Source organism: Lemur catta, chromosome 7 (assembly GCF_020740605.2).
Source record: "Lemur catta isolate mLemCat1 chromosome 7, mLemCat1.pri, whole genome shotgun sequence".
Taxonomy (NCBI): Eukaryota; Metazoa; Chordata; class Mammalia; order Primates; family Lemuridae; genus Lemur; species Lemur catta.
Window position 1 is genome coordinate 94,318,267 of NC_059134.1, and position 14,806 is coordinate 94,333,072.

Genomic DNA, 14,806 nt, shown 5'->3' on the forward strand with positions numbered 1-14,806 from the left:
ACCACCAGGCACCAGGGGGCACCACTTCCCCAGTGCTGTCCAGAGAAGGCGGGGAGAGGACTTGTCTCATCCACCCCTTTCCTCTCCTAGCTAACCAGGGCAGCCTTCAGTAGCCCTATGGCCTCGATCACCAGAGTCTGGGCGAGGTCATGACATCTGGGATAGGTGGGTGGGAGACAAATCAGCGACATCCTCAGCTGGGAGTGCTTGGCTTTCAGTATTTCTATCAGCAAAACACACAAAAAGGACAATAACTGCCTCATCTAATTGTGACTAACCAGTAAGATAACTGTCTTAAGGGCCTAATGAGTCCAGGCTTGAGAGATCTGAGGCACAAACCCAGGGCTGTCTCCGCTGGCCACCTCCTCACCTCAGCAGGTGCTCAGGGCTGCTAGTTGTGGCAAGCCCTGCCAGGTGGCAGACACACGCAAGCATCACACACAGCCCACTAAGGCAGGCAGGGGACCCATTTTATAGATGAGGAAGCCAAGATGGGTGAGGGTGGTCCCTGTGAGGGAACTCAGGTGTCACGGCCAAGAGCGAATGCCCTACTTGGTTAGAAGAGGGAACAGGAACGCTAGAGTTGGGGTATCTGAGTCCAGAGAAGGGGATGGAAGCAGAAGCACTTCAGGGGCGTGCCTCTGGGCCCTTGGGGCAGGGGCTGGGAAGTCAGTGGGAGTGCCAAGCTGAGCGCCATGCCCTGGGGTGAGAGGGGAGGAAATCAGAGCTGAGAAGGAACCGGCCTGGCCAGGATGGTCAGTAGCTTGCTGTGCTCATGTCCACGTGGGGAGGGGAAAGAAAAGGGGAAAGGAAGAAGGAGGGGTGTAGGGGCTTTTGCCAGCGGGCAAGCGAGAGCCGAGTTCTGAAGGGCCATCACTTTGAAAGGCCAGTTGTGGGACCACCAAAGTAGTCCGGCTTCATTCCCAGGCCTGGGTTTTACTCCCAGCTGTGGCACCTAATAGTTGTGTGATCTCAGCACAGTTGCTCAAATGCATCTATAAAATGGGGACACTCTGTTAGTGGTTACCCTGATAACTAGGTAAGATTACGCATTAAGACCTATATGGCACGTGGCCCAGAGTGAGCCCTCAGTGAGTGGCGTTCACGATAGCTGGGGGACAGGCTGGAGAGCTGGAAGGTTGGTGGTGCACACGAGAGTGCCAGTGAGATCCTAAAGCAATGGCAGAATGGGGAAGGGGGAGCCAGAACGGTGTGACAGAAGTCAGGCCTAGAAGGGCTCTCAGAGTGGATCCTGCTCAAGGCTCATTTTCTGGCCAGAAGAAATGGGCAGAAAGAGCTAATGGGGGCAAGTGGAGAAACAGGAGGCCCAGGAGCCAGGACAACCAAAGACCCAAAGCCTGGCTTTACAATGTGGCAGGGACTAGCGCCAGAGCACCAAAATGCAAAAAGAAGGGGACAGCTGGCTTTTATTTAGGCCCTTCATTCGGGAACTGCAGGGCCACAAGTCTCTGACAGCACAGAGACAGCAGTGAATATGGAGAAGGGGCTCTCAGGTTGGGCGAGGTGTGAAGGCCCCAGGCAACAGCTACAGCACCATGCACACCCCAGAGGGGTGGGCCTCACCCTGACATGGGTTTGGGGCCCACGGCCGTCTCCCCTGTGTGTTTCCAGGCTGCAGCACCTGGGGAAGGGGCCTCCTGCACAACGCCCACTCCTCACCCAGAGCCCAGGGAAGGCGAGACAGCCAGTGGCAGGGACCCCAAACCATCTTTTATTATACATTTTAACCAGCAAGAGGGGGGAGGCAGGCCTGCGGCACCCCTAGGCGTAGTACTGCAGGTTGGCTTTCTTCTTGGCCTGCACCTCCAGGATGCCCTCCATGTAGTCCTCGTGGGTGAGCTCTGTGGCACCCCTGCGCAGTGCGATCATGCCCTGCAGCCAGGACAGACAGAATCTAGGTGCTTCCCTGCACCCCAGCCCGGCACCCAGAGTATGGGCCTTCTCAGCCTTTCTCTCAGTTGTCTCCACCAGCCAAATGCCCCTGTCCTGTCTAGGGAAGGAGTAAGAAGGCAGGAAGTGACCCACCCACCCCACCTGACCACTCACCGCCTCCACACACACGGCCTTGCACTGGGCCCCGTTGAAGTCATCCGTACAGCGGGCCAGCTCCTCGTAGTTCACGTCAGGACTGGGGAGAGGACAGACGCCACAGGTTCAGTTGCTATGGGGAGGGGAAGGAGGGGCAGATATCCTCCCATGCCCCCATAAAGCAGCAAAGTCAGTTTGTTCTTTGACCAGAGGCCAGTCTTTACCTACTGAAACTTGTTTTCTTCTCAGTACAAGATGGAGGGGAAAAGGAGCAGGTTAAAGCAGGTTAGACCAGGAAATTTTAGTCTCCTGGACTCTGGCCTTCTAGAAATCTGCACCTGAGACTCCAGGGACTGGCTCGGCCTGAGGCAGAGGAGCAGGGGCTTATGGAGACAAAAGATGGTCTCACATTCCCCCCGCTGAGTGGCCCTGCATCCACATTACTGCTGCCACTGTCCTCACTGTGTGCTGAGCACTGTGTGACGTCACATTTAATCCTTACCTCGACGCCATGAAGTCGGTGCTATCACCCTCAAGCCCCAAATCAGAAAACTGAGGCTTAGAGAGGCTACACTACCTGCTGAAAGTCATACAGATCTGAACGCAGGTCCATCTGGCCCCTGGCTAGATTCCCGGGGCCACGCTTGGGCTGTGCTCACTTGCTGGGGTGTGGGAGGCTGGGGATCTGAGCGCCTCTGGCCTGGAAGCCTTCACTTAGGGATGGGGGGCTGGGCAGAGCAGGTCGAGTCTCAGGAGCAGAGCACCCAGATTAGGGCCTGGGCCCCAGCAAGATTCTCTAGCGGGCAACTGTGTGGAACAGCACTGCCTGTGCGTGGGGAGCGGGAGGTGGTGGATGTGGACGCTGGGGAAGCTCAGTACAAAGAGGAGTGACAGGGACCCCCTTCTGCCGCCTGTTCAGGTCTCAGTGCCTTGCCCTCGTCCTGCTCACCTGACGTTCATCTTTCGGGAGTGGATCTGCATAATTCTGGCCCGGGCCTCCTCATTGGGCATTGGGAACTCGATCTTGCGGTCCAGGCGGCCTGAGCGGAGCAGGGCGGGGTCCAGGATGTCCACCCTGTTAGTGGCTGCAATCACCTGAGGAAGGGGAGAAGCAACAACTTGAATCGAGGAGCAAGGTGTTCACAGACGACCACAGTCACGGTCATACGAGGCAGAGAGGCAGCCAGGGTGTGGGTGAGATACAGGGATGTTAGAGACAGAACCAAATTCTAATTCTGGCTCCATCACTCACAAGCTGGGTGACCTGAGACAGCCCCCTGACCTCTAAGCCTCATTTTTTTCATCTGGGAAGTGACAGTAATACTCACCTTTACTTGGGTGTTGGGCTGGAAGCCATCCAGCTGGTTCAGAAGCTCCAACATTGTCCTCTGTACCTCCCGGTCCCCGGCCTTCTCACTGTCAAAGCTGGGGCACACAGAAGGCCCAGGACACTGGTGAGGCCATAGCTTGGGCAGAGCCCTCCCCTTCTCCACCCACCAGAAGCCTAACCCAACCTGTTCAAGACAGGGAAATGGCTCGCTCAACTTGGGCCCCCGAGCCCAGGGACAGGCACTAATTATGGACTGCAAAACTCAGAGACTGAAGAGGTACTGAGATCAGGTGCTGGGCTGAAGATAAAGCAGTGAGCAAAACCAGGCCTATCACTCTGATGAATCGGTGGTTGCAAACTGAGCTAAAGCTTAGGAAGTGCCCCTAAGGCTGAGATATGAAGGCTGAAAACACTGTGGCTGGGAAACCAACCGGTGGAGGACAAGGAAAGAGCCAGAATGGGCCTAAAAACCAGGGGATACTGTGGAGAGTGTCCAGAGCAGGAGGCGGAGGTAGGTAGAAGGTAGGGGATAGGCAGAAGCTGCTATGCAGGAGCCTTGCAGGCCAGGATAAGTCCAGCATTTATCCCAAGGAACAGGGAGGCCCAGGAAGAGCTTTAATAGGATCAGTCTGGGTCAGTGAGGTGGCCAGATTTGTTTTGAAAGGACCATGCTGGCAGCTGTGAGAATGGCCAGAGAAGCAGGGAGGCTGGTTAGGAGAGAATTTAGGGAAGCAGAGCCACAAGAGTAGAGGAGCCACTGCCCCAGGAGGAGGAGGGGGCAGGGTGAAAAAGAACTGGAATTTGGCACAACTGAGAGTCAGGACCCTGCTACGAAATCCCCGGCCCCCCAACCCCCAACTCCCTTACCGCTTGGTGCCGATGGCATCCAGCTCATCAATGAAAATAATGGACGGAGCTTTCTCCTTGGCCAAGGCGAAGGCGTCTCGGACCAGCTTGGCACCATCCCCAATGAACATCTGCACCAGCTGGGGGCCGGCCAGCTTTAGGAAGGTGGCCTGGCAGGAAGGGGTTGGTAGGGTCAGGCCACAGGCAGAGGCCCCTTGGACCCTGTATGGTGAAGCGTCACCGCTCACTGCTTCATCCTCGTCCCGCGCAAAGCACTCACCTTAGTCTGTGCAGCACAGGCCCGGGCCAGCAGGGTCTTCCCCGTACCCGGAGGTCCGTACATCAGTACCCCCCTTTGGAGGCTGGATCCCCAAGTTCTCAAACTTCTCCTTGTGGTTCATTGGCAGGACAATAGCCTCCACCAGCTGCCAAGAAGAAGTCCTGGGTGAGGAGATGAAGCCCTGAGGGCTCCTACAGTACAGCCCTTAATTGCTTCAGCCCCAATCTGCCATCTCCTACTCCAATTCAGGGACACGCTCTCTCCTTCCCCCATGTCAAGAGAACACAGAACGCTCACTCCCACCAAGGCTGGCTATGGCCTCTCCAGGACTAGGAGGATACGGTGGAAAGACACTGGGCCAGGAACCAAGAGCTAGAGTTCCAGTCCTGGCTCTGGCACTAACTTTCTGTGACCCTGGGCAAGTCACTCAACCTCTCTGGATCTCAGTCTCCTAACCTGTCATATGGCACCCCTCCGTACCTCCCTAGAATGCTATGAGGATAAGAGGCACATTAGGGGGCATGCTCTGGTCAATGACGTGGTGAAACCGAAAGGCTGACGAGGCTGCTGGCAGCTGCCAGGCCTCCCTCACCTCCTGGATCTGCTTGTCCAAGCCCCCGATGTCACTGTATTGCTCTGTGGGCCTCTCATCCACCTCCATGGCCTTCACCCGTGAGTCGTACTCTGTGGGCAGGGTCTCCAGAATCAGATAGGAGTCTTTGTTCACACCCTGAGGACACAGCACAGGACCTTTAGATTTGTCCCAGCTCAAGGCCTACCTAACTGGTGGGAGACAGGTGTCTGTAGAGTGAAAGGAAGGATATAGGACTGGGCAACACAAGAAACAAAGAGCAAGCAGACAGGATCCCAGATTCTCTGGGCTGCTCTACTGAGATCCAGAGCCAACAGTGACCTGGGGCTGGGGCAGGGGCTCAGCTAATAGATGGGAGAAACCTGGCTGGAAAAGCCGTGTCTGGGCTCAGGCCCACTCACCACCAGGTCTCCCGGCTTCAGCTTTTCAGCATCCACCAACCCAATCACAGGCAGGAAGTACGTCTGCAGGAAAGATTACAGATGCAGTCTCAGTGTCCTCAGTAAGGCTCACTGGTCCCGTCCCACATCCACCCCTCGCTGTCCTCTGTTCTCCCATTATTGCACCAGCCTCACCTGTCGCGTAGAGGTTTTGATCACTGCACACTTGCCCTTCCTCTGGGAGTCCAGGTCAATATTGGCACCATCCTCCTCTTGGTCATTGGGATCAACATCCAGTAGCTGGGAAGGAAAAAACTCAATGCCTTGAACTCCGCAAAGCCCAGTGCTTACTTGGCTGAGACAGTTCCTAACACTTGCAGGGCTGGCCATTGCTACCTTTCTCCTCCAACTAGCCCTGAGCCTGGCAGAGCTGTGCCTGATAAACCTGAGGATTGGTAAGATCTCTGTGTAGCCACTGCTTCTCTGCACAGGGCTCATCTACCCCGGAGGAAGAGTAACCAATATAGTAAAGGAGACATGAAACTTCCAAGGCCTTTGCAGACCCTATATCTCCCCCTTGGAAGTGCATACTAGGGAGGAGGCCCCAGGAAGTGTAGCTTTATCATTCATTTGGCCTCAAAACTTTGACCCATTCTTTCCCTAGTGGCCCCAGCCCAGCTGTCCCCAAGCCCTACTGACTCCCTCTTCCCCTCCACATACACACACACCTCGATAACGTTGGAGACAAGGTACGGCAGGGTCTTGTTCACTTTAATTTTCTCACTGTTTTCTTTGATCTTATCCTTCATGGCTTGAAGTTCGTGGGTGACTCGCAACACTTCACTCTTCATGATCTGGAATGCGGATGAGTGGATGAGCAAATGTGCAGCCCTGGCTCGGTTTATGCTAGGGCCCAGCAACTGGTGAGGTCCAAGCTGCCCAGGGGACTCTTCCACATCCATTCACCCAGCTCTAAGGCTCTCTGAAAGCCGAGCCTGACTGTGTCCACATCTTGCAGAAGCCTCCTGGTGAAGTAGTTGTAGTAGTTGGAAAAGAGTACGCCTCTCTGAGTCAGGCAAATATAGTTTTTAGGTTCTACCTCTTGTAAAGGTTGGGTACTTTACCACAGTAAAAACATCTCTCTGAGCCTCAGTTTCCTCACCTGTAAAATGGGGATTTACTAAAAGGATTCTTGAGAGGAATACTTAAAGTTCTTGTTGGGAAAGGCAGTCTGTTAACTCCTCATCTCAGCCCTGATCTCCAACCCCTTTGTCTCTCTTCCTGTCCCTTTAAAGGTTTAGTTTTCTTTTCTCTTTTCCTGTTCCAAAGAGGAAGCCATAGGCCCCACGCCTCCCCCAGAGTGTATGAGAAGGAAGCAGGAGAGGTGACCGGGATCGCCAGGGCCCGTCCTGCGGGGGCTCCACGGCCTGCACAGGGGCGTGCGCCCACCTTGATCTCACTGTCCAGCAGCCGTGTGCGCTGGATGATCTCTTCTGTGGACATCTTGAGCACCTCCTCCCCAATTCCATCTTGCTGTTAAAAAAAAATTATTTATGTATTTACTTATTTACTTCTACTCTGGGCAAGCATCCCGCGTTCTCCGAAGTCACAACCTCAGTTTCCCAGCCCATAATAACAAGAATGAAGGAGTCGGGACCCCTGCCTACATCCCAAGCGAACCCAACCCCGGGACCAGGCCAGAACTTGACCCCCAGGCACCCCCTCCCCTCCTGCCAAGTGCGTCTCCCAGCTGGCCCCGGCTCGGGGGTCCCCAGCTCTCCCGGTGCCCACCTCAGCCTCATCCCACACGGTCGCCATCTTCTCCTGCCGAGTCACTGGACTCTCAGGATTCGGCGGCAGATTCATTTCCAGGAGGAAAAGGCCGAAGAGGGGGCTGGGCAGGAGCCGCGGAGGCAGAGTAATGCCGTCTTTCTTAACGTCTTCTCTCGACTGGTGGCGAACCTCTCCCCCCAATCCTGACTCTTCGCCGGATTAGCTCCAGCCGCGCTGCCACAGCGAATCTGCTTCTCCAATTCTAAAGACCAAGCCCGGGCCACAGGCCCCGTCCCCGCGGCGCCTGAAACGGTCCCGCCCTCGTGCTGCTGATGCCTGGCGCCAGATGAGGGGCCGCTATTGGCCGACGCGCGAGATGGGGGCGGGGCCTGGTCCAAAACCGGAAGGGGAGGGAGAAAAGGAGGGATCCGCGAGGGCCCTTGGGAAATGTAGTTTTGATTTGGCCCGTACCTGGAACTGGGCTTGCGATGGGGCACATTGAAACTCAAAACGTGGACCGGCCATGAGTGAGGGGATTTGCACGAAAGCATTGTCTCCTAAACCATAAACGACATACGCTGGCCGTGTGCAAAGGACTAAAAAGGCATGCCACCTCAGCCTGCATTTTTACAATTATTAACTATTAATACAAGCTGGCTACCAAGGGTTACCAGAATCATTAACTAGTTTTAAAGAGAGAGATTAATGCTGCTGCTGCTAACGTCGTCGGAAGCAGACACCACACAATTGTCCACGTGGGAAGAACTCAACTGACAATCAGCCTCTACAATTAAAAACATTATGACTCATGTCTGAAAGCGTTTGTTTTCTCTGTCCATGGTTAGTTATCTCAGTAAGCAGGGCAAATCTCTTTGGATAATATGAAACTCATTTGTTGTACCTGTGTCTGCTACTCTGAAGGATCCCTCCTAATCACTTTGAGGTGAGCCCCAGGGCCCCCCTCACACGAACTTCATGTAAGCCACGTTGCTTATATTTTAAGTCAAACCATCACAGATACCCTCTAAACTTGGTGAAAATCTGTGCAGCGGTTTTCTCGGAATGCAGTTGAAGGAAGAAATTTTTCCTTAGCTAACAACATTTGCAGCTGCTCACCCAGGCTGACAAAGCACCTCCACAGGTAGCAGTAATTTATTCTATTCTCTCGACAACCCTGCTCTATGGACAGATTGAATTACCATTCTCAATTTTAATAAGCACATGTCGGCTCGGAGAAGTTAAGTGAGTTGCCAGAGGTCATTCATCAAATCACTGTCAGCACTGGAACTACTGATCCCGAATTCCCACTTTCAGAGTTGCCTGACAAGAGTTAAGGAGCCCAGCTGGGAAAGAGACTGTCCCATCTATGTTGGCCTCAAAACACCTGGGGCAAGTGGCTTCCATTCTGGGGCCCTACATTTGGGGATCCTGAAAAGTCGGAATATATTTAGAAAGCCTCCCAGACTGGGCCTATGATGGCTGATAGCAGTCTCTCCTTGATCAAACTTTAGGTAGGCTCCTCTGAGCCCCATTTTTGATTAGGCTGGCCTGGCCTAGTCTTTGGGCCCTGTCATTAGCCTGCCTAGCCCAGTTTTTGCAAAAATCCTGCTCAGTTTAACAGAATCCCCGCCCCACTCTTGCTACCCCATATCTGATCAAGATCCTCACCCCCGACCTTTGATGTGTAAGTCCTTGGCCTGATTTTATCAAGAATCCCCTTTCTGTCCTTTCTCCACTGTTCCATCTCTAGGAGGGCCCAAATAAAAAAATTAAAAATTTAAAAAATTCTAAAAAAGAAAGAAAAAAAATCCCTCTTCCCTTGATACCTCCTCCTAATAATTTTCCATCCACTGACCCCTCACTCTCCTTGTTGGCTGTAAATCCCCAGCTGTCTTTGCTGTATTCAGAATTGAGCTAAGTTCTTCTTTGCTTTTCTTTTTCTTTTTTTTTTTCTTTTTTTTGAGACAGACTCTCACTCTATTGACAGGGCTAGAGTACCATGGTGTCAGCCTAGCTCACAGCAACCTCAAACTCCTGGGCTCAAGCAATCCTTCTGCCTCAGCCTCCCGAGTAGCTGGGACTACAGGCATATGCCACCATGCCTGGCTAATTTTTTCTATGTATATTTTTAGTTGTCCATATAATTTTTTTCTATTTTTAGTAGAGACGGGGTCTCGCTGTTGCTCAGGCTGGTCTCAAACTCCTGAGCTCAAACGATCTACCTGCCTCGGCTTCCCAGAGTGCTAGGATTACAGGCGTTTGAGCTTAGTTCTATACTGAAATCTCTTTCCCCTAATGCAATAGTACTGGATAAAATCTGTCTTTATTGCCTTTAGTGTCCAGCCTTATTTCTCTTTAACCGTAGTACTGACTAGAGTCGCCTGGTGCTCAGACTCAATGAGCAGAGTCTGATGGGAACTTCTCTCATGTCCAAGAGGCTATTAAGGAAGAGAGCTAAACTTGGCCTCAGTGCATCCAAGAAGTGGAAGAACTAGGACTCTAGTAGCAGAGACTTCAGGGAGACTTAAGAATGGATTTCACTATGAAACGGAAGAGGAGGTACTGAGCTCCCTATAATGGGAATCGGGAAGGCCATGTGGGACCACAACATGGTGGAATGTTTAAGAGAAGGATTGGCCCACATGGCACTTTAAGGACCTTTCTAGACTGAATATCTCATTCTTTGATCCTGGCCAGAATGTCACAGATTGATTGTCTTGGGGGCCCAGGAGTAGAGATGTCTTGGGGGAGGTGGGAAGAAAGGGAGAACAGTTTATGAAGATTCAGGTTGCTCAAAGAGATCAAGGAAGTACCAGGAGGACTGTCCCAGCAGGGAGATGAGAGCTTGGGACAGAGCATGTCCTAAGAGAGAAAGAAGTAGGCCCAGCTTGGGGCCTCTGGTTCATTTGGGCCTCTAGAGAAGAGAAGAGGCCTAGGCCAGGCCTAGAGTGGGGTGGGGTGGGGGGTCCTGGGACCTAGGATGCTGCATGGAGAGAGGCTGGAGCTAGGAATGAATCAGGAAGGACTGGGCAACCCCATTATAACCCTGGGCTCCTGGGGGAGTGGGGGGAAGGCACAGCCCAGCTCTGCTATGTGACCCTGGGCAAATCTGGTTTCCTCCCTGGACCTCAGTTTCTCCATGTGGGAAATGGAGGGGCTGTCACACGACCACACAGGGTTCTGGTGTAGATTAAATGGATGTGAAAAGCTTGAACTGTAGAAAAACAGTCGTTTCTCTCTCGGCATCAGGCAGGGGTGAGAGCCACTCACCTCTAACCTGTTCCCTACAGAGTAGCCAGAGAAATCTTTCCAAAACCAGATCTGGTCATGGTACCCCACTACTTCAAAAACAAAAACAACAAACAAACAAAGCCCTCTTGAAGACTTCCATTGTTTTTAGGATAGAGACCAAAGTCCTTGTAGTCTGGCCCGACCACAGCTGCAGTGCAGCTGTGGCAAATCTAGGCAAATCACGGCTCTCCCGCCCCGTGCTTAGGCCTCTCCCTGTTGCTGGGTTCCTCAAACCCACAACTCCTCCTGCCTCTGGGCCTTTGCTTCTGCTTTTCCCAGAATCCCATGTTCCTCCTGGAAACTGGAGAACTCCTTCATATTTAAGTCCCTTCCAAAGCCCTCCCTGACCCCCAAAGACCAGGTGAAGTCTTGCTCTTTCTCCCACACTCCTGCACTGCACTTACTACGCTGATACTCTTTTTATCTGTTTCCCCTTTCCCTGGATCATAAACTCCATGGGCACATGTGTCTGATCTGTTTACCTTGAGTCACCAAGGGCTTAGGAAAGTTCCTGGAACACAAAAAAATATTTTCAAATGAAAAATGAATTATATCCCAAGCCACAGGCTGGACAATCTTTTCTGCAAAGTCCCGCACTCTAACCCCTAAGGACCCCCTTGGGTCAGGCCCAGCTGGTATCAGTTGCTGGTGGGGAGAGAAACTACAACACCAAAAGGCTTTCCTCTGGGTCCTTCCTGTTACTCAGACCAAAACCTTGGAGTCTTCCTTGACCTCTCTCCCCACACCACATCCAGTCCGCCTGTCGATTCTACCTTACACAAACATCCAGAATTCGGAAATGGTAAGATCTGAATCAAAATAAGCCAGTAGAAGGCATGGAGCTGGGGGTGAGGGACCATAAACTAAACATGATTGTCCATGTGCTAAATATGAATAGTTAAGGCTGAGATGGAGATGGAGATTCACTGTACTCCTCACTCTACTTTTTGGTATCTATTTGAAAATTTCCAGAACAAAATATCCATCTCCTCCCAACCACAGAATGTGACCACTTCTCACCACCGCTATGGCCTATCACCACGGTTCAAGCCACCATCATCTCTCACCTAGATTATTGCAGAGGCCTCTTCGTTGGTTTCCCAGCTTCTACTCTAACCCTCCTGTAATGGTTAATTTGATGTGTCAGTTTGACTGGGGCATGGGGTGCCCAGATATTTGGCCAAAGATCATTCTGGGCGTTTGTTTGAGGCTTTTTTCAGATGAAATTGACATGTAAATCAGGAGAATGAGTAAGGCAGATTGCCCCCCCTAACATGGGTGGGCCTCATTCAATCAGTTGAAGGCCTGAATAGAACAAACAGGCTGAATCACAGTGAATTCTTCTGCCAGACTCCCTTAGAACAGGCACAGAGCCGCCTTCTGCCTTTGGACACTAACCGAAACATCAGTCTTCCGGGGCTTGGGCTGACAGCCTTCAGAGGGGAACTACACCACCAGCTCTCCTGGGTCTCCAGAACTCACCCTGCAGATCTCGGGACTTGCCAGACTCCATAATCACATGAGCCAATCCCTTATCCGAAGTCTCTTTACACACATAGAAAGAGATCCTACTGGTTCTGTTTCTCTGGACATTTCCTAAAATCTATTATTTTGAAAAACTCTTTATTTTTAAAAATGTTTAACATACAAAAAGGTTGAAAGAATAGACAATGAACACTCCTGTTCCTTTCACCTAGATTTGCCAACTGATAACTTTAACTACATTTGCTTTCAGTGTGTGTGTGTGTGTGTGTGTGTGTGTACACACACTTTTTCTGAACCATTTCAAAATAATAAAGTTGCAGACTTTATGACACTTCACTTCTAAATATTTCAGCTTGTCTCCTAAGAACAAAGACATTCTCATATGTAATTACAACACACAAATAGTATAATACATTGTCATCCCCAAGGAATTAATATTGATGCAATAACATCTAATATATAGTCCATATTAAAATTTCCTCAATTATTCCCCAAACGTCCCTCATCACCTTAAAAAAAATCCAGTATCAAGTCAAAGGTCACAATTTGCATTTAGCTGTCACGTCTCTTTAGTCTCCTTTAATCTAGAAGAGGCACCCACCCTTTTTGGTCTTTCACAGCCTTGACATTTTTGAAGCATCCAGGCCAGTTGTCTTGTAGCGAGTCTGTTCTTAACATAGCAACCAGAGGAATTCTTGTAAAACCTAGTCAGATCACGTCACTCCTCGGCTCAAAACCCTGCAGCAGCTGCCGGACTCGCTCAGAATAAGAGCCAAAGTCCTTCAGGAGGCCCACGTGTGTTCACACCCCCGCAATCTCTCCAGGTCCTCAGCCGGTCCTCCTTCCCTCTTCTCACACTTACAGGCCTCCTTGCTGTTCTTTCACCATGTCAGGCAAGCTCCTGTGTTAGGACCCTGGTCCCTTTTCCTAGAATGCTCTTTCCAGGATACCTGCTTGGTTCACTCCCTCACCTCCCTCAAGTCTTGGCTCACATGCCTCCTTCTCAATGAGGCCCACCTTACAACCACTCTAACACTGCAGCCCACCCTTCGCACCCTGGCTGTCCCACCCTCCCCATTCCCCTATTCCACTCTGCTCTTTTTTAAAAAACTTTATATATATATATATATATATATATATATATACACACACACACACACACACACACACACACATATATATATATATAAAGAATGCACTGGGCCCTCACTTTTTATATTTTATTTTATTTTTTAAAAATTTTTTGTGGAGATGGGGTCTCACTGTGTTGCCCAGGCTTGTCTCGAATTCCTGGCCTCAAGCGATCCTCCCGCCTAGATCTCCCAAAGTGCTGGGATTACAGACGTGAGCCACTGCGCCCGGCCCCTAGTTATATATTTTTATTTGGAAAGCAATCTCAAACTTAGGGGAAACTCACAAATACAATACAAGTAGCTTTTTTATCTTGATCCAGTTGAGAGTCGATTGCAGACCTGATACCACATCACCTCAATGCTTTAGTGAGAATTTCCTATAATCAGAGACAATCTCCTACTTAACCACAACATAGCCTGAAATGTTAGGAAGTTAACATCAAAATATTTCTGCCATACTATCCTCATGCCCTACTCAAGTTTCACCAATCGGCCCAATCATGCCCTTTCTAGCAAAGGCATCCAGCCCAGAATCAAGCATTGTATTTAGTTGGAGGGCCTCGCAGTCTCTCTCCATCTGGAACAGTTTCACAGTCTTTCCTTCATGACCTTGACACTTTTGAAGATTCTAATTACTTTGCAGAGTGTTTCTAAATTTATATTCATCTGGCGTTTCCTCATGATTATAGTTTCGGGTTATACATCTTTGGCAGCGTTATCACCGAGGAGATGTTGAGCTTTGCATTGTGTTCTGTCAGGTAGCACGTGACTTCATTTTGTCCCATTACTGGAGGTGGTGACCTTCCTCAGTTGAAGCTGGTGTCTGCCAACCTTCTCCACTGTGAAGTGACTCTTTTGTCCCTTTGAAATTAGTAAGTATTTTGTGGACTATGTAAATATCTCATTCTTCATAAAATATTTATTTATTTGTTTTTTGAGACAGGGTCTTGCTCTGTGGCCTATGCTGGAGTACAGTGGCATCATGTTATCATAGCTCACAGCAACCTCAAACTCCAGGGCTCAAGCAATCCTCCTCTCTCAGCCTCCCAAATAGCTAGGACTACAGGCCAAAGCCACCACGCCTGGCTAATTTTTCTATTTTTTGTGGAGATGGGATCTGGCTATGTTGCCCAGGCTGGTCTCGAACTCCTGGCCTCAAGAGATCCGCCTGCCTCAGCCTTCTAAAGTGCTAGGATTATAGGTGTGAGCCACTGCATCTGGCCTTCATTTTTTATATCAGTATGGATTCTTATTTTTATTCAATAAAATCTGTTAGTATCATTGCTATGGACTCAATCTTTATGTTCCCCCCCAAATTCATATGTTGAAGCTCTAATTCCCAATGTGATAGTATTTGGAGACGGAGCCTTTGGGAGGTAATTAGGGTTAGATGAGGTCATGAGAGTGGGGCCCTCATGATGGGATTAGTGCCTTTATAGGAAGAGGAAGAGAAAGAGAGAGACAGACAGATAGACAGACAGATCTTGCTCCATCCACAGGAGCACAGAGCAAAGGTCATGTAAGGATACAGCAAGGCCAAGACAGGAAAAGGCTTCTTGAATTTTCTGGCACCCTGATCTTGGACTTCCAGTCTCCAGAACTGTGAGAAAACAAACTTGGGTTGTTTAAGCCCCCGATTCTGTGGTA

At 50.6% G+C, this 14,806-nt stretch overlaps 1 protein-coding gene across 1 annotated transcript; it reads right to left on the minus strand.

Annotated features, from left to right (window-relative positions):
* Window positions 1–1,709: 1,709 nt before the first annotated feature.
* Window positions 1,710–7,553, minus strand: PSMC3 (proteasome 26S subunit, ATPase 3). The gene is given in 13 exon segments (XM_045558033.1): window positions 1,710–1,893; window positions 2,068–2,149; window positions 2,999–3,144; window positions 3,378–3,474; window positions 4,247–4,395; window positions 4,506–4,577; window positions 4,579–4,650; window positions 5,098–5,235; window positions 5,499–5,561; window positions 5,673–5,777; window positions 6,206–6,331; window positions 6,927–7,010; window positions 7,269–7,553. Coding segments are annotated over 13 exon segments (1,320 nt in total). The 5' UTR covers window positions 7,344–7,553; the 3' UTR covers window positions 1,710–1,782.
* Window positions 7,554–14,806: the final 7,253 nt, after the last annotated feature.